The sequence below is a fragment of the Triturus cristatus genome, chromosome 4_1 (genome assembly GCF_964204655.1).
Source record: "Triturus cristatus chromosome 4_1, aTriCri1.1, whole genome shotgun sequence".
Taxonomy (NCBI): Eukaryota; Metazoa; Chordata; class Amphibia; order Caudata; family Salamandridae; genus Triturus; species Triturus cristatus.
Genome location: NC_140585.1, coordinates 822,785,727 through 822,809,022, shown reverse-complemented (window position 1 = coordinate 822,809,022; position 23,296 = coordinate 822,785,727). Strand labels below are relative to the sequence as shown.

General features: G+C 47.4%; 1 protein-coding gene across 3 annotated transcripts in view; it reads right to left on the bottom strand.

Annotated features, from left to right (window-relative positions):
- Window positions 1-23,296, bottom strand: part of USP6NL (USP6 N-terminal like) — a 1,094,021-nt gene that overhangs the window by 492,739 nt on the left and 577,986 nt on the right. For all 3 annotated transcript variants that reach the window (XR_014981357.1, XM_085653483.1, XM_085653482.1), the window contains exon 4: window positions 17,206-17,245. Coding sequence is in view for 2 of the 3 variants with exons in the window: in XM_085653483.1 (XP_085509609.1) it covers window positions 17,206-17,245 (40 nt within the window). In the remaining variant the exon portion in view is untranslated. The remainder of the gene's footprint in view (window positions 1-17,205; window positions 17,246-23,296) is intronic.

The following is a 23,296-nucleotide window of genomic DNA, read 5'->3' as shown; positions in this document are numbered from 1 at the left end:
CCCCGGTCTGGAAATATGTATAAAATTTGATCCAAACTACTCCACTTTTATTTCCAAGTTCTTCTTGACCATGGAAGGAAGCTCTCCGCAGAGTATTTTAATACCTGCTGTATAACCAGGGATGGCGTCTACCTGGTAGCCAGTCTCCAAGAGGTGAGGTGAAGAGACATCACCTCAAGTCAACAGTTTCTGCCAGGGAAGCCGAGGGTCAGCCCAAACAACCTGCCTGCCTGCTCGAAGAGAGAAGGATTGTGCCTCCCCTGCAGGAGGATAGACTGTGCAGGAGGAGAAGTCCATGTATTTTCCTGGTGATTGCAACCCCAGATAAAGCTCCCCTGACCCAGGTTGTGTCAGGAGAGGTCATATTGGGAGACAGCTTTTCCAGGACCTCACTGCGCAGTTCCTGGGGTGAGCTGTGTCAAGTTTATGCCAGAAGTGTACCACCAGGCAGTGGGTCCGGTCATCTGGTGCTCCCGCAGCTGGCGAAGAGAGAAGGACTGCATCACTACTAAGAGGAGAGGCAGATCTTTCAGATACAGCCACTGCGCAATAGACCACTGTCAGAAGATACAGCCTGGAGGGTACAATTACCCCAACTGAGTGCCTGCCAACAGCCAACTCCAAGAGCCACAGCTGCAGAGCTGACTGCTGCTGCCGAGACAGTCTTGACGCCATCCAGAAAGTTCGTCACTGCGGTACTGCACTCAATATTACTTTGTGAAAGAGGGACAGTGCAATTGCATCCTCTACACATTCAGACTGTCAAGAACATTCTTCCAGGTAAACAAGACTTCTCAGCCTATGCCTCCAGGATCTTGACCATCCCCTCTGACATCAAAACGGCATCAACCATCCTTCAATTCAGGAATACATTTGTGTTGTCTTCTCTCATGTGTTCCCACTGTGGCTTGTCGCTGTACAGCACTGAATGCCAGCCACATAGGTTCACAGTTTGGAAATATCAAAATATACATGTATCCATAAACCGCGAGGATTAGCCAGCCACGGGCCGAGCAACACAAAGGCCCACAAAGTAATATACTGTGGCTGTTGGAGACTATTATTTTGGCGAAAAAGAAAATAAAACTATTGAACTGAGCTTCATGCTGAAATGAGTGAGAACATTTGTGATGACTGCACCTCAACCTAAGCCTGCTTAGACTGATGGAAGTGCAGAGAAAGCAATAGCGGGAATATTGGCCCTAGCAGGATAAGAGTCTGCTTACGGCAAAGAGAAGAGATTGCAGCGCCTCACTATAGAAGGCAGCATCTGAAATCCGGTATTTCGTATTCATTTCACTGTACAGTACTGAGTTCTGCAGTGATATTAAGAGGGCTTTTCTTTTCCAATAAATTAAGCATGGAACTTCCTGTGTCTGTGGGGTGATTGTTGAGTTCTGAGCTCCTGAGCACCAGACTATCTCCCTGAGAAGCCTGTGAATGGTCACCCTCATTACACTGGGATTCAAGAGCAGGAAAGGTTTCATTTGACCCCGTTTGCAGAGTCACAGTAGGATGGGCCCCAGGACAACAGAGGCAAATGACCTCAACCTCCATGGTTTGGTTCAGATTCCCCCTACTACCCTGAGACCCAACCCAAGGGAGTCTGACAATTATTATTGATATTACTTAAATGTGTCTGCTCTCAGAGGGCATACATTGACAAAAATATGGAAAGAAGAGAAACTATAGGTTTCCAAAATCTGGCCTAAATTTAAAATTCTTGAAAAACATATTTCATTTCTCCTGCTATGATCTGTACTCAAAATACACTAGAAATCAGACTAATAATGGCAGAAAGTGGAAAACAGCAAGGACAACAGCGAGCTATTGGTTACTAACACATCTGACAATTGCGGTTTAAAAAACATGCCAGGCCTCACTCATTTCCATTAACTAATTACCATCATATAATTGGTGAGGAAAAGGTACTTTTGAGACAGAAAAACAATGAAAACTGGAAACGTTTATAAATATGTCCCTTCATTTCCTCCTGAAAACTGACGTTCTTTGCATCAAATGTGCATGTACATTTACATAAAACAAGTATCTTAAAAGCATATAAAACTACAAGAAGAATGGGCTCAAGGATGGTTACATTATCGTCCGCCCCGCCCACACCTCTACATCAGAATATGTGGAGTTTCAAGTAACTGTGGATCAAGAGGTGCACCCATATTAAAGTGAATGTTAGTATCAGTAGGTGTTTCAAATCACTACATCTAAGTCTCATGGCATAAATCTGCTCGTCATTAGACAGACTCCATGATGCCCTGCACCTCTCCCTTCACATTATCTTAATTTGCACTATCATCTTCTCCTTCAGCATCTCAAGTCATCTCTAATGAAATGGCATACTAATATAATTTTCTACTCCCCCACTTTCTCATCTCATTGACAGCCTCAAATTTCCATCAGCTAGACAGATATGTGGCACTGGATGACCTAAAATTCTCTCACATTCTCAACTTCTCACACTGAGATTATCTAATTATCAGCTTCTTTGGCTACGTCTACTATACCAGCATCTAGCCTAATTCCCTGGATTCGTTAACTGTATCTCCACATGCCGCAAGTCTTGGTGTGGGCTTCGATTTCATGTTCATCTCCAACACTGCCAAAGGACACAAATACCTGGTTCTAAACATCAGAAGGATTAAACTCCCAACTCTAACCCCTTTTACCCTAATATTTCCTTAACACTCTGTTAAATAGTAAATTAGACTTTTGCACACGCTTCCGCTTGGAAGAGGTAATTGGCTTAGCTACTTATACCATCTATAACCCTTATTTGCAACCTCACCCATCATCCTATAAACACCGAGCCCAGCTTATTATCAAGAAAAATAGGGCTCTTACTGCCTATGCATTTAGTGAATCTAAAATTAACATTTTATAAACTTGATATTGCAATGATTGTGTTGTAAAATGAAATTGTACACTAGCTGATTTTTTTAAAGCAAAAATATTCACACCTTCTAGCCAAATAAAGATATGTCATAAGAAAAAAACCCACATCAGTCCAATTTGCTGTCACAGGTCAGAACACCTCACAATAATCTACCTCAGAGGAGGTGAATGCTTGAACTTCCTTATTTATGCTATCCTCTGTCAATGCAGCTCAGTCCAACATGAATACTAGTCCCTCGGCCAGGCAGCAAACATCAGTATTTCTGACTTTTGAAGTCTGCACACTGAGGCACTAATGTCCAGGACTCCGTGTATGCGATCTGACCCTTAAACATGGTATAATTGGCTAATCTTCAATTGACCTAGTTAACTTCCCAGTAAGGTCATAGTATATGGAAAAGCTAAAAGTCACCTGTAGACTGCAGCACACGTAATGCCATTCACTAGGCTGACAAAGGAAACATGGCTTCAGGCCTACATGTATAGCCGATTTCTGCTGCTTTAAAATTTACAGGCACACCAGTCAAAATAACTCTTTTTGCAAGGAAAAAACCCTACTTTCAAATATTCAATAACTCACCCCTAAGTAAGCCCTTACAGCCCCCAAGATAGGGTGCCTAGTATTTAAAAGTGGAACTTGCCAGAATTGTAATGTTGGCATGTGCCTACAGTGACTAACCCCTCAACAGCAATTTTCATTGTGAAGGACTGTAGCCTATGAAGAAAGATTAAAGTAAATAAATCACAGGCCTTCCAAATTTAGATTTGGGATAAGCTAGGGAGCTAATTAGACTAATTTACCTAATATTTACTAAAATCCAATTAATTAGTGAAGTCTTAAATTTAATCAATTTTTAGGACAAGTGACTTTTTAAACGTTACTCTTTTTCTGCATAACTTCCAGCAGGTGAAATAGCATTTGACTACTGACAGACGGCCCTGTCAGTGCTTCCCTTTAACAAGAGGAAAATTGTTTCCAGAGCATTATTAACTTGAAAGGAGCCAGGGTGAGGCATGTATACAGTCATAGTTAAGTGTAAAGCGAGACCTGGGAGAAGAGAAGTCTTTAGGTCTGTAGACCCTCTGTAGCTAGCTTGGCAAGAGCTCAGCAGTAGGGGGAGCCATTCCCAAAACTAAATTTGATGTAGCTGAGGATGAGGAGACTGCTCATATCCCTAAACATATCTGTGACTGGCACACAATCTCACTTTGGGGCCAGAAAGTTTCTGCTGCGTGGAACTTGCTTCAAAATAGTGCACCGTGAGATAGTTTGCAGTAAGGCAAACAGATGTGCTACACAAGTGAGAAAGGCTTGCCCCAGGGGGCGTTTTTCTCATTAGTTAGGGAGTATCCAGGAGTCACCTCCACCCACTGGCTAGTAAAACCGACAAAACTGGCACCTCACCCACAGCTCATCAGAACATTCTCTGGACCTGCTGTTTGAGACCTGTGTGGAGAGCAGAATAAATGGACCTGCTTCCACTTGCACCCAGGACTAAGAAGTGAACTCAATCGGTAAGCAGGCTGACAGACTGCCTGTGTGAATACAGGGACACAAAAAACGGCAAGGACCCTTTTACCTGAAGTGCGCAGCTGACCACTAACAACTGGAACTGGAGTGGTCCCTACTGGTAGTCTGTGCTGAGGTGAGTCCTTAGAAGTGACAAAGAGGAGCTGCAACAGAAACTAAAAAGTTGGGACAAAGAAAAATTTTAGACTTCCAAGACCTCTGGAGCATCAGTGGGATCTCACAGCAAAGACGTCTGATTTCAAAGCAACGTTGTCTAATGCAGCTTCAGGCTTTCAAGGCTGGAGGATTATGAGATCCATAAAAAAGACAAAGTCCGAAGCTAGAAATGTTGATAGGGCAAAATGAAGATGTAAAAATTATCCTCCTGACATGGGGACTTAAGTCTGCCATGGAATTTGAATTTTTCTCGCTGAGACCATTTCCTGTCAATACCAATGGCTTCAGCAAGAACCCGTCCAACAGCTATCCGGCTTCGAGAGGACTTTGACAGAAAGAGCCTGAAGCCTTGCCACTCTAGAGAATTTCCACTTCCATTTCAGAGTCACAAGATAAAATCTTTGATCAGGACAAACCTGCTTGGTGTATCCGGCCTGCTCTCCAATATGGTCCGCCTGAAACCATGCCTTGGTCCTAGTCAACTGTAACCAGTGACACCGATTGGCGCTTTACTTTTTCCCTGGTGTTTATTGCATTAAATATTTAAAAGATTTACACCTCTGATTCCCTTCATTGGATTTTTGTTGTTGTGGTGTCAATTTACTCATTAAATTATCCACTAGATTAATTGTGAGTACATATTGTGTTTTGACTTTTTAACTGTTTTGTTAGTGCTAAATACTGTATATATTTTCCTCAACTAAGAAGGTCTGCTTGATGCCATAGCTACAAGGGTTTGAGCATTATTGAAACCGAATTTATTTTCTCAACACGTCTGAGGCATTATGACTGGTGGTGGACTCTCAGCCACCCCGATTATAATCCACTTTCTTACATGAACCAAAAATAACAACGCTTTGCAGAAGTTGGTCTGAAGGTTTGTTTCAGTATAATTTGTGGGTTGAATATGTTCCCTGTGCAAGTAACAAGGCTGCAGACAGCTTATCTAGATGTCACTCTTCCTGGTGTTGATGAAGGGCACAAACCTGCGCTTTTGGTCGGTTGGGAACAAGAGGATGCTCTAAACTCTGAAGAATGAAACAGATTTTACAGTGAAGATGACTGTGAAAGCGGTGTCTGATTGTGTAATCGTAGCTTGGCCTGATATCAAGGAAGTGCCCAGTTGTTTGCATGGATTTTGGAAAGTCCGTGATGAGCTTAATCTCTTTGTAGGAAAAGTGTGGGAAGGTTGAAGAGTTATTCCCACTTCCGGTTTTGAGGGGAGAAGTGATAAATGTGGGCCATGAGGGTCATTCAGGTAGATGTCTAACCAAGGCAAAGTTAAAACAATGATACTGGTAGCCTTCTATTGATCATCAGGCTGAGGCTGTGGTCAAGGATTGCAGGTCATGTGCAGCAAATGATAAAAGCAGGATAGCACAAGCTCCTCTTGTGTCACCAGTTGAAGTGTCAACTAAACCTTGGGCGAAGTTAGGTCTGGATTTTACTGGACAATTTGAACTTTGTCCCACAATGAACATTATGTTTTGATGCTCGTTCATAATACTTCTAAGTTGGTGCCGACAAAGTGTTTTAGCGTGGTCAACACTCGATTGTATCTCTTAAGAAGGAATTGCCAATGGAAGGTATACCTCAGTCCTTGGTAACAGACAATGGTGTTCAATTTATCTCCCAAAAACGCAAGACCTCTTAGGAAGTCTGTCTAGTTCGGATCTGAAAGCAGCTCTACATTCTCTATAAAATGATCTGGCTGAACGCATCAACTGAATGTTTAAGTGTTGTGTTCAATGGGCAGTGAAGAATAAAGTCTTGATAAAGGAAGTGCTTCATGAAATTTGGCGCGCTCAGAGTCACAGAAAATTCCATCACTGGGGAATTTCCTTTTTGCATTCAGAGGAGTAGGTCACCAAGCTCAATCTAGCGAGGTTGAAAATTGGTACAGAAGTGATTTGTGGAAGAATTCCTGATGATACACTACCTACACGATGTAAATGTACCAAACGGTGTATAACAGTAGGTATGTTGCCAAATATTCCACCAAGTCATTTAGTTGGAAGGTGGGTTAACTGGTCAATCTGCAACTGTTACTTTTTAAAATATTTAAGCGCGATTTTTATGTATATTTACCAGTTTGGCTTGTTTTGTTCTTTGTTCTGTTCCTTGATTCTGGATGTTCTTTTTCTTTGTTTTACAATGTTGTTACAATTTATTGTAAGGCTAGAAGGTGTGTTATAAATCACATGTGCTTCTCTGTACGTTTGCTGTGAAATCTTACCCGTGTCATATTGCTGGAGTCTTGGTGAAGTCACTGGTGCTGGGATGCCAAAGTCGACAGTTACTTTTAAAGATGAGCTGATTGAGACTGTTGGTTTTTATATTGCCCTCTTAAACCAAAACACCTTCTTCCCTGCAACCGGAGTATACTTCATTGTTTTGTGAGGAGTAACAAATACATTTTAGTGGAAAGTGGTAGCCTCTCTCACTAAAGATACCATCAGATAATATATGCTCACTGGAAATGAGCTGGTCAGAGGACATTTACCAGTGGTAGACCAACAACAAGTGTACTGGAAGATCTGATGGTAAATGGTGAGAGAACAAATATAAACCCGATAACTCAAACTGGGCTTAGGAGGAACATTAATAATCAATGTCAGCAAATCAGCTGTTTTAGTATTTGGCAACAAACAAAGTGAAAAGCTGGCGAATAACCAATACTTCAGTAGAGAAGCAACCAAAATATAATTACTTAAGGATATGGATCGCTGCAAATGGCTCTGTTGATGAGCAATGGGCATATTTGAAAGCAAAGTTTGCTTCGCTTTAATTTTTGCATAAGCGGACTTATGCTGTGTGATGTTATGCATCACCAAATAAATATGGAGTTATGGTGAGAGATTTGGAAAATGATATTAAGCGCTTAACTATGTGTCGGGGATTCACGTACTGGATGTGATGAGGTTTGTGCACTAAGACGGGGAAGAGGAGAGCCCTGTCTTCAAGGTGTGCCTACGGTGTTAATAGTATGTACTTATGACGCACATGTGGTTTCGCAGAGGCAGCCCCCAACGGGGGCATAAGAGGCCGGCGCCATAACCAACGCCGGGCCCCCTCCCCACCCCCGCAAAAACCGGTTTTGGCGCCAAGAAAGCGCCCACAGGACAGGGGCTACCCGCCCCCTCCCCCCCCCGGCCGCAGCCGCCGGCCTGGCGCCAACCCCCCCGGCCAATGGGGGCCCTAGCGCCATACAAACGGCCCAATGAGGGGCGAACACCGGCAGGGGCGAGCGACGCTGGGGGGGGGATATAAGCATGGCTCCCCCAAGCTGGCTACTACACTTGGGAGCGGGGGAGCAGCACCGGCGAAGGACCCTCCTTTATCTTTGAACACGGAGGGAATTATCGATCTTACCCAGCATAAGGAGACTATCGGACTTCGGAGACTGCCGGGCTGCCGAGGACGTTGAAGACCGCCGTGCTGCCAGGACGACCAGTGCATCGATCGGGGGCAGCGGCGCGGTTCTTCCAGAGTTCGCCGCCCGAGCTCGCCGCCTTCTCTCAGCCAGGGCATCGCGTCCCAAGGAGGCCGCTGGGGACAGCCCACCGGCGGTGAACAGTGCGTGGGGCCGGCCAGGCTGCCTGGGGAAGCGCTGCGGAAGGTAGAAGCACGCACGGGAGCAGGTACGACGTCCCCCGTGCCCTGAGGTCCGGCGCAGGTCGGGAAGCAGGAAGCGATCTCGCCACAGCCAGCCCCGCCCCAAGCGCGAAGCAAGATACTAGACGCGCCTTAAAGGAGCAGGCGCGATTTCACGCGGCAGGTGGAGGCAGCGTTTGACTGCCCTAGAGGAAGGAGAACACGAAGCGGCCTCCGCCGAAAGCAACGTAAACAAAGCTGGGTTGCCGGGCAACGTGAGGGAGGCGACGCACACCATTACAGTGCCATCGCGAACGGTTTTTGGTGCATATAGCCGGCGGCAGCACCCCGCCTTGTGGCCAATTAACACGGGACTTGGGTTGAGATCCCTAAGAAGCAGGGGGATCGGGCAGCACCAAAAACTTGAAATCGGCATTGCTACACCCAGGAGTGGTGACCAAGAAGTTGGAGAAAGAGAGGTCCCTGGGCAGAGTTGAGGGTCCCCTCCCCCCTGACATGGGCAAGGGCATGGTGATCTCCCCGCTAGGGGTGGTGCCCAAGAAGGAGCAGGGACAGTACAGGCTAATACACCATCTGTCCTTCCCTCACGGCTCCTCGGTGAATGATGGGATCTGCGCGGAGGCGTGTTCAGTGAGCTACTCCTCGATAGACGACGCCATCGACTTAGTTAGGGCCTCAGGCCGGGGAGCGCTCATGGCGAAAGCTGACATTGAGTCTGCTTTCCGCTTACTCCCGGTTCACCCGGCAAGTTTCCACTTATTAGGTTTCCAGTGGGAAGGTAGGGTGTATTTCGACAAAGCTATGCCAATGGGTTGCTCGGTCTCATGCGCTTACTTCGAGATATTCAGCACCTTTGTTGAGTGGGCACTGCACGACAAGCACCCGGCGGGCGGGAAGCTCCATTACCTGGATGACTTCCTCTTCACAGGCCCGGCGGGGTCAGCGGTCTGCGGGAACACGCTGGCAGCATTCAGGGAATTGGCAGACGAGCTAGGGATTCCCTTATCCCAGGACAAAACAACGGGTCCCTCCACAAGCATCACCTTCCTAGGGATAGATATAGACTCGATTGCAGGGACGTCCAGGCTCCCCCCAGACAAAGTGGAGGATTTCAGGGCGGAGATTAGGGGCCTTTGCGGGCGGGAGAAAGCCACCTTAAGGGAAATCCAGAGGCTCATAGGCAAACTAAACTTCGCGGCCAGGGTGATCCCAGCGGGCAGGGCGTTTGCCAGGCGCTTGACACAGTTAACATGCGGGCTCCACCAGAAGCACCATCATGTGAGGTTGGGTGCGGCAGTCAAACAGGATCTGCTAATGTGGGACATTTTTCTAGCAGACTTCAACGGTGTGCTGATATGGAGGGAAGGCTGGGTGACCAGCAAACAGATCGCGCTGTACACTGACGCTTCAGGTAGCACGGGCTTCGGGGCGATCATGGGCGACAAGTGGTGCGCAGGGCAGTGGCCTAGTAGTTGGCACAAGGAGGGCATGACCAGCAACATCACATTCTTAGAGCTATTCCCTATCATAGTCGCACTCACAGTATGGAAGCAGGCCCTAAAGAACATGAAGCTGACACTTTGGTCCGACAACAAAGGGGTGGTGCAAGCGATTAACAGAGGGACAGCCAGGTGCCCCAATACTCTGAGACTAATGCGCCGACTGATTAAATTGCAGTTGGAGGGCAACATAGACCTGAGAGCTCGCCACGTACCGGGAGCAGAAAACGAGGTGGCGGACGCCCTGTCCAGAGCACGAATGGCAAGGTTCAGGGAGCTAGCACCCAGCGCGGAGCGGAACATGACCCCCTTTCCGGAACCACTATGGGACCTGGCGGGGTTGACCTATCAGAACTGATTGGCAAGGCACTCACCCCGGAGGCTAGCAGGAGGTATAGGAAGTACGTTGATACCGTAATGGAAGTGGGCGGCATCCAGACCCTGGGCGATGTGGAGGCAACGGGCAGAGTAACCGGAGTATTCATACAGTGGGCGTTTAACGCCAACAAATCCAGGTCATGGGCGCAGGCCCACCTGGCTGCAGTTGCGCATTACAGTAAACTGATGACCGGCCACGACCCCGTGGCATCCCACTACATCAAGACGGCAATGAAGGGTTGGAAACGCGCGGAGGGCACAAGGAGGGATAGCAGGCGCCCAATAGACTACACTAGGCTGGGCAGGCTAGTGGGGGCATTGCAGGGAGTGGCCAAGGACGACTTTGAGCTCCTGCTGTTTAGGGCGGTTTTTACGACCGCCTTCTTCGGGGCATTCCGCCTCAGTGAGCTGGTGGCGCCAGCAAAGACAGGGGCAGCAGAGCACTGCTTGCAAGCGGGCGACGTGGCCCCCGCGGCAGGGGAAATGGAGATCCTGCTGAAACGAACAAAAACAGATCAGGCTGGCAAGGGGGCACTAATAAAGCTACGATGCATCAGGGAACAAGACTGCTGCGCAGTATGCTGCCTGCTGGCTTTTATGGCCGTACGCCCGGCCGGGGAAGGCCCTTTGTTCAGGCACAGGGATGGCACGCACCTGAGCAAATTTCAGTTCAAAGCAATGTTGCGACTCGCGCTCAGCAAAGCAGGGCTGCCGCCAGCGGCCTTTGGGTCCCATTCATTCCGGATAGGGGCTGCCACGACCGCCGCGCTGCATGGGATGAGCGAGGCGGGGATCCAGGCGGTTGGGCGATGGCGGTCTCGGGCATACCGCACCTACGTAAGGCCCCAGCTGCTATGAACTACAGGGCGGCTGGGGAGGGGAAGCGGAGGCACCCCCCCAGCAGTCAGGCACCCACATGACAATTTTGTCGCTGTCCCTTTCACCAGCAGGACGGAAACCACGTTTGGTGTGGGTGGTGGGCCACTCGTTTATAAAGCGGATGCAAACTTGGTGGCGACGCCGGGGCCACAAGCAGGAAGGACGGCCAGAGGACACATGCGTGCGGTGGTACGGACAACCAGGGATGAGGTGGGACCAGCTACCGGCCGCCCTGGCAGAACTACAGGCAGAGGCGGTATGGCACCCGGACGTCCTGATTATCCACTTGGGGGGGAACGATCTGGCCAAACTGGGGAGGAGAGCACTCCTCCACGACATACAGAGGGATCTCACGGAGGCAGCCAAAGCCTTCAGGAGCACCACCGTTATTTGGTCGGAGCTGATCAGCAGGAAGGTATGGCGCGGGGCAGAATCCCAGAAAGCGGTCGAGAGCTCTCGTAAGAAGCTGAACCTCACCGTAAGCAAATTCTGCAGAATCAATGGTTTGGAGTCAGTCAGACACGGGCTCATCCACACGGGCCGCCCAGAACTCTACGCAGAGGATGGGGTGCACCTATCTGAGGAAGGCATGGGGGTCTTTTGGAGCAACCTATGGGGCGCCATGGCGATGGCGGGTTGCAGGTGAAGCCGTCCCAAGAGAGGGGGGGAGCCGCAGGAAGACGGGAGCCTCCCTGGCGGCGTGGCGGAGAACGACGGGGAGAACAGTCGGTACGGAGGCACACCGGAGGGCGGTGTGCCGGGACAGGACCACTCACCTTGGGATGCCTCACGGCTGGGCGAGTGGACCGAAAGGTGCGAGTAGGGCCACTCACTTTAGGATGCCTCACGGCTGGGTGAGTCGGCCTACCAAGAGGGGGTAGCAAACGGAGACGGCGCTCGCAGCCCAGCCCCCGCCGGTTGGCAGGGCACAACACGAGTCCGGCAAGGTAGCGAGTTGCGGCCTAACTCCGGGACAGCTGCTACACCCCCCCCACGCAGAAAAAGGGGAAACCCAACCGGAAAGAACCGACAGAAGGACCAAGAGACAAGACTGACATGCCAATAAAGTTTTTACCAAACTGCCAGTATAACTACATGTATTCCTAATAAAACTGCGGCCAACAAATGACCACCACAAGAAGTGTGTACGTTGGCTTATTTGCACAAGGGATACAACGGGGGGAGAGTACCCCGGGGAGGGGAGAATGGGCTAAGTGCGGGGGTTATCGCAGAGGCAGCCCCCAACGGGGGCATAAGAGGCCGGCGCCATAACCAACGCCGGGCCCCCTCCCCACCCCCGCAAAAACCGGTTTTGGCGCCAAGAAAGCGCCCACAGGACAGGGGCTACCCGCCCCCTCCCCCCCCCGGCCGCAGCCGCCGGCCTGGCGCCAACCCCCCCGGCCAATGGGGGCCCTAGCGCCATACAAACGGCCCAATGAGGGGCGAACACCGGCAGGGGCGAGCGACGCTGGGGGGGGGGATATAAGCATGGCTCCCCCAAGCTGGCTACTACACTTGGGAGCGGGGGAGCAGCACCGGCGAAGGACCCTCCTTTATCTTTGACCCACCCACCCACACCTGAGGAACAGCTATGTCGCAGGGCTGAGGAACAGGCAGGACGCTGGGCGGAGAACGACGGGGAGAACAGTCGGTACGGAGGCACACCGGAGGGCGGTGTGCCGGGACAGGACCACTCACCTTGGGATGCCTCACGGCTGGGCGAGTGGACCGAAAGGTGCGAGTAGGGCCACTCACTTTGGGATGCCTCACGGCTGGGTGAGTCGGCCTACCAAGAGGGGGTAGCAAACGGAGACGGCGCTCGCAGCCCAGCCCCCGCCGGTTGGCAGGGCACAACACGAGTCCGGCAAGGTAGCGAGTTGCGGCCTAACTCCGGGACAGCTGCTACACCCCCCCCACGCAGAAAAAGGGGAAACCCAACCGGAAAGAACCGACAGAAGGACCAAGAGACAAGACTGACATGCCAATAAAGTTTTTACCAAACTGCCAGTATAACTACATGTATTCCTAATAAAACTGCGGCCAACAAATGACCACCACAAGAAGTGTGTACGTTGGCTTATTTGCACAAGGGATACAACGGGGGGAGAGTACCCCGGGGAGGGGAGAATGGGCTAAGTGCGGGGGTTATGGCGTGCAACTGGGGAAAGAACAGCACAAAATGCAACATAAACATTATGCCTAGGTTAGAAAACACAGAGGTGTCAGCTATGCTAGGAGGTCTCAGCATCTCCTCCTGAGTCACTTTGGGCACGGACACTTGTTATGAAGTGTGTGAAGCACTAATGAGGAACCTTCACGAATGAGAGAGCAGTAATGAGATGACAAGCAGCGAGACAGCATGCCAACTTTCTGCCTTAGTCCTTGGATCTAATAAACCACATAAATGACTATGATTTCCATTTGCTAAGAGCACTTCCCTCCTGGTTGCAAAAACAAACACAGAGACAGCGTCATCTATCAGAAAGGTACCCATTTCGGTGCCAAGCACACATTTCTATGACACCGTACCGAGTTACACGTCCCCCCTGCTCTTCTTAAACAGGAGGCTTGTTTCAAGGCGCTGTTCTCTCTGTCACACATGGCTCTTTGTGACACTTCTGCCAAGATGCTCGATGGCTAGCTGCTCCGACATTGACCTGCCAATGAGCACCTAGGATGGCTGTCAGGCAAGGAAAACAAGTAGACAGTAGGCAGTTTACTGCCAAACCCTGCCCTGGGCAGGACAGTAAGGGAGGCTTCCTGAGGAGGCGGGCTGTACGAAGTACAAATCGTGAGTCACATAACTGAGCTGGGAAACAGCAGCCGTTGACAGTACCTCAGAGGGAACTGTCCTGAAGACAAAGAAACCTTTGACTGCTTTGCTGAGGAAGAGAAAACAAAGTTGCATGGATTCACGTGATAGTGGGAACAACCTATAAAAGCGGAAATGCGGAGGCGTACGGGCACACACTAGGGAAGAAAAGGTTTTTTATTATCTCTGCCCTCCCTTTCCTACCTTTTCCAAACATGCTGGAATAAACACAAAGTAAACAGAAGGTGAAATACTAGAGAGACACCGAGTGAAGCAAAAGGTTGTATAAACTGTGGAATTATCTTTAAATATATACTTTACAGGTCAAAGGACTCTTCCTTACCCAATTCCAACTCACACCAGTTGTCTGATTAGGACAGGACAACAAGCATTGGCTTAGCCAATAGGTCTCGCTTTTGGGACCTTATAAGTATTTAGTTATGCAACTGTTGCATGGCTAAACACTTATAAGGTCCAAAAGACGAGACCTATTGGCTATGCCAATGCTTGTTTCACTGTGTCGACGAACTAAACATTTTCAATATTATGTACAAGGTTGCTTCTTTAGCTTAAGCAGCTAACAAACATTGACAAAGCCAATAGTCCTGGCTTGTTTTAGGTGTAATGTTACTTGTATTATATTTTACTTATTTATTTGTTACAGTTTTATATAGTGCAGACTTTACCCAAAGGTGTCAGAGCTCTGTACAATAGAACTGAGTACGTTACATAAGAGAATATAGAGGGCTTTAAGTGGGATGAAAAAACTGAGGGGTCTCTCAAAGGGGCGTGGCCAATGTAATTAAGGGCATGGCTTAAAAACACGTAAGATAAATACTTGTATTTTCTGTTTGTCATTGCATTCAGATATATGATACAACAAGTAACATCATACCTACAACTCAGGACTATTGGCTTTGTCAATGGTTGTTAAATGCATTAGATAAATAAGCAGCAACTATGGCTTGTATATAAAATTGAAAAATCGTCCACTTAGAGCCCTGGTGACACCATGACAATGTTGCTGCTCCCGAGTTTCAAAAGAGAAGGTAAATCAAGAGAGAAAATGACTCTCTCTAAAGGATTTCTCATCCCCTACAACGCTCAGCTGGCATGACGTCATGCCGTAACTTCTCCACAAGTGAAAAGTGAGCAGCGCACATCGATGCGCCTGCTGTCACTGCATTCGGAGAAAAAATGGACCGCCTCTGCCAGGGCACAAAACAGAGCCTGATAGAGACCAGTTTCGAGGCCCCCTTTAAAAAACTGCCGGTGCTCCAGCCCACTTAAAGCCCTGGATTTATATATATAACTGGGTGTACTACCAGAAACAGCAAAATAGCAGTTGGGCGGCACACTATATGTGTTTATAAGCCACGCCCTCAATTACAAAGGACACGACCCCTTTTCGAGACCCACCATTTTTTCATCCCACTTAAAGCCCTGTCTAAGAAACTGTATTAAACGAAAGAGCAGCATTCATTAAAGCATCTCCAATACGAAAAATGCATGAGCATTTTCGACTTTTTTATGGACAAAATCTCCGTGCCCTTTAATCTTTAAATACCTTGATGTAGCCTGCGTCGTTGCACTGTACTTCACTTTACGGCATGTATATATGTGTTTTGTTTATAGCTCGAACCGTCGTAGCCAAAAAGCAGAGGAGACAGATTGTTTGATACCACAGATGCCTAGATACAATAAAAATCTGATTTTGGAAGAAAGTTTGAGATGAGGGTTCCCACCACATTCGCACAAGGCACTGCGGGGCCCCTCAGGATACATCACAGGTGTGGGTGTGCACATTACGTAGAAAGATCTGTGTGACATCAGGCTAGTTTAATCAGTTGGTTTTTCCGGCACTGAAGTATGCGGCTAAACATATTATATGTCACCCTGCACGTGCCAAGCGCGAGCCCGGCGAAAGGTTAAACCATGAACTGACTGGAGCTCACACAATGTTCTTTAAGAGTTTTTGGAAGCGTGTGAAGAGTTTGAGCAGGGAATTGCTCCTCCAGTATGTCACGTGACGGTCGCAGTGGCAGGGGCTCAACAAGCATTTGCAATTCAATCTGCGGCACAAAACACTCCGGAAATACAATGCACAATTTGTAGTTTACAGATCGCCTTAGAAGGTGATCAGAGAGTGTGTGTCTTTAATGAGCAGAGCTATTCGCATTTCACTACATGATGAGTCGCCCATCACGTACATGCCTCTGAAAAAGTTTGCACGGCTGGCCGAATCAGCACCATGTCACACAAGACATCCCTGGTGAGCCAGCTTTTAAACTAACAGCAATTGCAAATCCAAATTTGAGAGGCAATAGTAATTTTAAAAAGCATTGGCCGCGCGGCGAAAGCGAAAGTCATCGCGATCGTGATCACTCTGAAAGCGAAAGTGATCGCGATGACGCGCTAAAGCACGCTTGGGATGCGCGCACAGCAGTGTGGGGAGGGACGGAGATGGTGCTGAAGGCTGGCGCAGGAAAGGCAGATGGCTGGGTGAGAAGGGAGGGGGGAATGCGGGGAGCAGCTGTGCGCGTGCACGCCATCGTGCACTGAAGCTTGTAGCCAGCACAAAAATGTGGGAGGACTTTAAAAACCCACCTACTAAATGTCTCGCCAGACCAGCGCATGCGCTGGGTCAGGCGAGACCTAAGAAGGAGTAACAACATCCTAAAAGGGACATAGAAACCCACCAGTGTCAGAGTTGCTGTTGCGGAGTCAACGAATAGTGTCAAAGACATACCAGATGTCAGCTTAGACAGAGAACCAACCAAAGAAGCATTATCACGGTCATAAATTAACCAGCATTTGACCAAAGAATTAACAGGATAAATCCACACCAACTCTCAGCTACATACATAGGATTAATTTCATGAACCTTAATGGACAGGCACAATACCTCTTTTTGCACTCAGCCTTTGAAAATGGTCTATTAATGTTTATGTTTTCCAGTCATAAATCAAAGGAAAATAGGAACATGTTCCCTCAAAAACGTATTTGTGACATAACCAATTTAGATATTAGCAGGTATGTAATTTAACTTGTGGGAAATAGTGGTTACATATTGGCATTCAGCTAGGCCCAAACTATAAACGGAACTTGAATATCTCTTTAGTGAATACAATTAAGAGATGATGGTAGCCACATAACCCTTTTTAACCAACCAGAAGCTAAAAAGAAAAGCGTGTTATCAACAGCATACATTCGCATTTTCCAATCTGAAAGCTAAACAAATCAATCTTTCTGGTGATTTCATTTTTTGGGGCAGACAAAAATGGAACTGCTAACCTCAAAGGCACGGAATCAACATGCACGAACACAACCTGTGAAAGGGCTCTCGCGACGGAAACAATGCGGTATAAACATGTGGAGCAGAACATGACATTTCAACATCGAAGACCAGACAGAAAATGGCTTACCCGTTCCAATGCTGTATCATAGGAAGGTAACTCCTTCTCGCTAGTGGAAAAGAAACAAATACAAAATGTAAGTGATATGAAGCTATACCTTCTAAACATGAGAGCTAAAAAACATGGCTTTTCGTCATTTTATTTTTAGGTCGAAGCAGTCTGGACATCTTAGGGCCGTTCGGAGAACTTCCCTAGGAATGCATTCTGCCCATTGCTTACCATTGGCTCGGTGGTTTGTAACTCACATTTACTTGCTTTCTATTTGCTGGCTTTAATTGTTTAAGGCTGTCCAGCTTGAGTTTGTCCCTTCACTTGCCCAAACCTTACTTACTGTATTCTTCCAACAGTATTGAATTTCTGTAAAGAGGCCTTTATTGAAATCTTGTTCTTATCTTGTCACACTGCTGCACATTCAAATACAGAGGTCAAATGTCAGGCTCTGTCTTCCACAGAAGCTTGGCATTCACTTTTCTTTCTCGGACTTCATGGTGAAAGGTTTATGTAACAATCATGCTGACTACTGAGGGTGTGCTGGTCGGAAGGCTGTACGATGTTATTTTTTTTTCCAAGCACACAACAAAATTTAAATGTCTGTAAATGAACTGTGCAGATATTTCAGAATATATCAGAATTAGCACAGCACAAATGAAGCACATGTTTGGGTAATTCTGAAGAGTGGTCGAAACAAATATTTTAATCTGATCAAAACAAATCCATACTCTAGGTGATGAAATGTCCACACACTGTTTGTGCACTGTATACTTTCATCAGTAAAATTGCACATCTGTGAAAATATAATGGTCATTTCAATTAAAGAGGTTTTCTCTATCATGGCAGTACACTACCACACCATGCATACGCCACTTTCCCTACTCCACTCCAGGCCACTGCACTCTGCACCGCTCCAGGCCACTGCACTCTACTCTGCACCACTCCACTCCGCTCTACTCTACATCAATCCACTCTACTCCACACTACTCTACTATGCACCACAGCACTATTCATCACTGAACTCTACACCATTACACTCTATGCCACTCTACTCTGCAACACTGCACTTTATGCCAATGCACTCTACTCCAGTGCATTCTATGCCAATCCTCTCTACACCACTCTAATCTCCCACTGTACTCTACAGTGCACCACTCTACTCTGAAATAATCTACTCTACGGCACTGCACTTTGAGCCAGTGCTTAATTTGAGCCGGTGGTTTCCGGTGCTCGGCACTGGCACTTTATTGTCAGCACCAGCTCTAGTGACAGTCGACCACATGGTGGTGCGGTCTGAAATGAGCACAACCACTGTGTTTATTAAGTCAAATGGCACTGAAAATGATTAATACCAGCCTCTCACGACATTATTATAGCTTTATGTGGTCTAAAATAGTCTGAATTGTCACACTTGTAAGAGTGTGATGGTTAGGTGTTATGTTGGTACTGTCATTAGCAGCGCTGGCAGGGGCACTATGTGGTGCAGCCTGCAGTGGCCTTCCGAGAAGGGCCCTGGCACTTCATTTCTTTTTTTACAAATTAGGCACTGCTCTGCACCACTATACTCTGCAACATTCTACGCTACTACACTTTAAGCCAACTGCACTCCACACCATTATGCTCTACCACTGCTCTCTATGCCACTCAACTCTGCACCTTTTCACCAATGCACTTGCACCATTCTACTATACCCCACTGCCCTCTACAGCAGACTGCTTTGCAACACTGCACTCTACCCTGCATCACAGAACTCCACTGCACTCTACTCTGCACCACTCCACTCTACATCACACTACTCTGCAACACTGCACTCCCCGCCACTAAATTCTACACCACTCTACTCTGCACGACTGCACTCTACGCCAATGCACTGTATGCCATTTCACTCTACATCGCTCCACTCTACGCCAATCCACTCTAATCTACTCTGCACCACTGCACTCTACAACACTGTCCTTTACAACACTCTACCATGTGCTACGCCACTCTATTCTACGCCACTGTACTCTACACCACTTTTCTCAGAATCAATGCACTCTACGCCAAAGAACTATACACTACTGCACTTTATGCCACTGCGCTCTACTCTGTGCCACTGTACTCTATGCCACTATACTCTGCAACACTCAACGCTACTTCACTCTGACCCAGCTGCACTCAACACCATTGTACTCTACACTTCTGCTCTCTACGCCACTCTACTTTGCACCACTCTTCTATACAATACTGTACTCTACAACAGTCTGCTCAGCAACACTGCATTTTCTGCTAGTGCACTCTACAGTACTGCACTCCAAGGCACTTTAATTCACTCGACCATGCACCACTCTACCATGCACCACTCCACTCTGCACCACTCCACTCTATGCCACACTACTCTGCAACACAGCACTCTACTCTGTACTACTCTTCTCTACGTCACTCTATTGCACTCACCACTGCACTCTACAACCCTCTACATTCTATGCCACTTTATTCCACTCTGCGCCATTCCGCTCTATGCCACTTCAATCTACCCTGCGCCCCTCCACTCCATGCCCCTCTGTTCTATGCCAATGCACTCTACAACACTTTACTCAGAACCAATGCACTCCATGCCACTGAACTCTATGCTACTGCACTGTATGCCACTACACTCTACTCCACTGTACTCTACACAGTCCAATCTAAGACATTCTAATCTACATTACACTTTATGATACTGTACTCTACGACACTCTACCTTATGCAACTGCACTGTATGCCAATCTACTCTGTACCACAGCACTGTACGCCACTCTACTCTACTCTGCAACACTCTACGCCACTCTACTCTGTAACACTGCACTCTCTGCCACAGAACTCTACGCCACTCTAATCTGCTTCACTATAATCTGTGCCACTGCAATCTACGCAAATCTACTGCACTCTATGCCAATGCACTCTACGTCACTATACTCTAAACCCATCCACTCTATGCCACTCTAATCTACTGTGCACCACTGCACTATCACACTGCACTCTACGCCTCTACTCTACACTGCTCTACCCTATGCCAGTGCACTCTACGCCACTCTACTGTGCACCACTTCACTCTTCCCCACTGCACTCTACACCACTCCAGTCTAAGCCACTCATCTCTTAACAACTCCACTCTACACTACTGCACTCTACGCCACTGCACTCTACTCCACTGCACCACTCAATTCCACTCTGTGCTAATGTACTTTACGCCACTACACACTATATCACTCCACTCTATGCCACTCATCTTTTTTGCACCACTGCACTCTACACCACTATTGTATGTCGCTCCACTCCACCACGCACCAGTGCACTCTACGCCGCTTCACTCTATTATGAAACAGTGTAATCTACATGCACTCTACTCTGCACCGCTCTCCTTTACGTCACTGCACTCTACAACACGTTACTCAAAATCTATGACCTCTGTGCCAATCTACTCTGCACCACTGTACTTTACGCCACTTTACTCCACTATACTCTATGATGCTCTACTCCACTAAACTCACTCCACTCTACACAACTCCCTCAATGCCACTTTACTCCACTCTATTCTACAAAACACTACTCCACTCTGCTCCACTCCTCCCCACTATGTCACTCAACTCCATGCCACTCAACTCCACTCCACTCTATACCATTCCACTGTCTTACATTATTCCACTCTATGCCACTCCACTCTACAATCTACTCCACTCTACGCCTCTCTACTCCACCGTACGCAAAACCCTCTATGCCACTCCACTCTGTTCTACACCATTCAATTACACTCTATGCCACTCCACTTTATGACACTTTACTCCCCTCTAACACTATACTCCACCCTATGCCACTCAACTCTGCGCCACTCTACACCCTTCCACACTACATTCCACTCACTTCACGACACTGTACACAACTCCATGCGACTCCATGACACTTATCTCCACTCAACAACTGTCTACGCCACTCCATAACACTCCACTTTACGACACTGCACCTCACGCCACTCTCCTTTACCCCATTAACTTTTAGCCATGCTGAACACCAGCCACACTGGTGTGCAACACGCCTAAAACATATTTGCAAAGCCAATAGCTCTTACATAGACACGACCTATTGGCTTTGCCAATGCTTGTTTAATTCATGAAAGTGTTCTCTCAAGACAAAATAACCTGTGGAAAACTTGTATTTTCCAAAGCTGGTGCAGATGTCACTTGGAGCTCTAAGATCGTCATTGACGTGGATGCAGTGCTTAATTTGAGCCAATGGGTTCCGGTGCTCGGGACCGGCACTTAATCGTCAACACCGGCGCTTATAGCGCTAACTCGACCCAAAAGTATTGGAGTGCTTTTCAAGGACACATTCATTTTTTGTAGGAACAGGGAGATTAGCTGATTTCCAGAATCACAGAATGTTGAGCCTACCCAGAGACACCAACCTGGTTTCCCAGCTCCAAATTCGGCAGCTCAGGCAGCTACGCCACATCCTCTCCCCACTTGTAGGCTTTCATGGCTAGGGGTTAGTTCTGTTATAGTTGGCGTTAACAGGAGCAATGGGCTGGTGCAAGCTGCCTCCTGACGATAGACCCTGCACCGATTTTTTCGGAAATTAACCACGGCGTGGATGGTTAAGTGACACTTGATATGGAAGGAGCAAGTCAACCAACCCAAAGCAGAGTCACCTCTCTGGAGCTAAATATGGGTCAGACAAATGCTAGTTAGAAGAGAACAACCACAGTACAATTGAATAACAGCAATTCTAATGGGTGTCATGTCAGGCAGGTGTCAATCCTAATTGATGCCATGCTCACACGGGTTCTTTGCAGTGCTTTAAAGAGAAATAGAGAAGTGCTGGTACTCACTATCCTGTGTACTTGTCTCTATTTAGGAAGTGCCAGTACTCTCTCATTAAATGTATTGCAGCGTTCTGGAAAAGTGCACCTACTCTCGCCTTCAAAATAAAGAAGTGCAGGTAATCAGTACCTGATAGTACCTGTCCATTTAAAGCACTGGTTCTTTGCGTCTACGGTGTCATATGTCCCCTACACTAAAAAAAATATGTCAACCGGTAAAGTGGATTGAAGACTACAAGTTGCTGATGACTGGGCAGTTTACTTCATTTAGGGCTTTAATTAAGTATTAAATGTTTCAAAAGTAAGTGAAAAGCGCATACTTTTTTACACAGTAACGAATCATGTCATTTTCTAGCTTAAATTAATACTGCATAAATCATCTGTACCAGCCACCCAATATGACAAAATTGCGTGTTTGCTTAGATGTTTATATAGAGAAAATATTCTCTCTTGTTAAAGGATTCAGACAGTTCTGAGACACTATAAGTTAACAAAAATGCCAACGGACGGCGCTATTAGAGCCATTCACACTGACCAGAGTACACACAGGGAGGCGATACTCTCTCCCGGTGTCACTTGAAATCGTACTGGTGAACCCCATATGCCCCGGTCAGTGGTCGAAGTGGGTGGGGTCGGCAGGGCACCTCGTGACCCTACTTCTTTAATCCAATAGATTCCGTTCCCCTACTATTTTATTTTAAACATGCGTCCCTGGACTGCAAAAATAGCCAAGGCCTACAGATAAGGCACGGCGTTCGTGGCTGTTCGGGGTCAGGCGGGATGGGCAGAGAAGGAAAATGACTCTGCCTTTTCCTTCTTGCCTAGAGAAGACAAGGATAAAATGACGCCGCAGTGTTGACTAAAATATGCAGCAAAAAAGGCTGCAGCGTAATGCAGTATACTTTCTGATACTTTATTTTGACATTTTTACACATGCTAACAGTCTCTGAAAAGATTTTGCCTTATTAGTACCCGTGTAACATACAAATGCAGCAGTGAGAAAGGTGATCAGTCAACCTTTTCAAAGGGCCGTCCACTTCGCAGCAACACAAGTCACATTTTTTAGTAACTTTTGATCAGTTTGAATTACAAACAATTTATTAGTTAAATTGTCAGATTATGCAGCAGATGTTGCATTATGTGGCAAATATGGCAGACAAATGCAAAAACAACAGTTGACGGACAGAATGCAGACCAATGTCACACATTCACCCCAGTACCTGGCTTGGCAGTTCGGGCTGGACTGTTCTCACAAGGAACAGGGTCAAGACT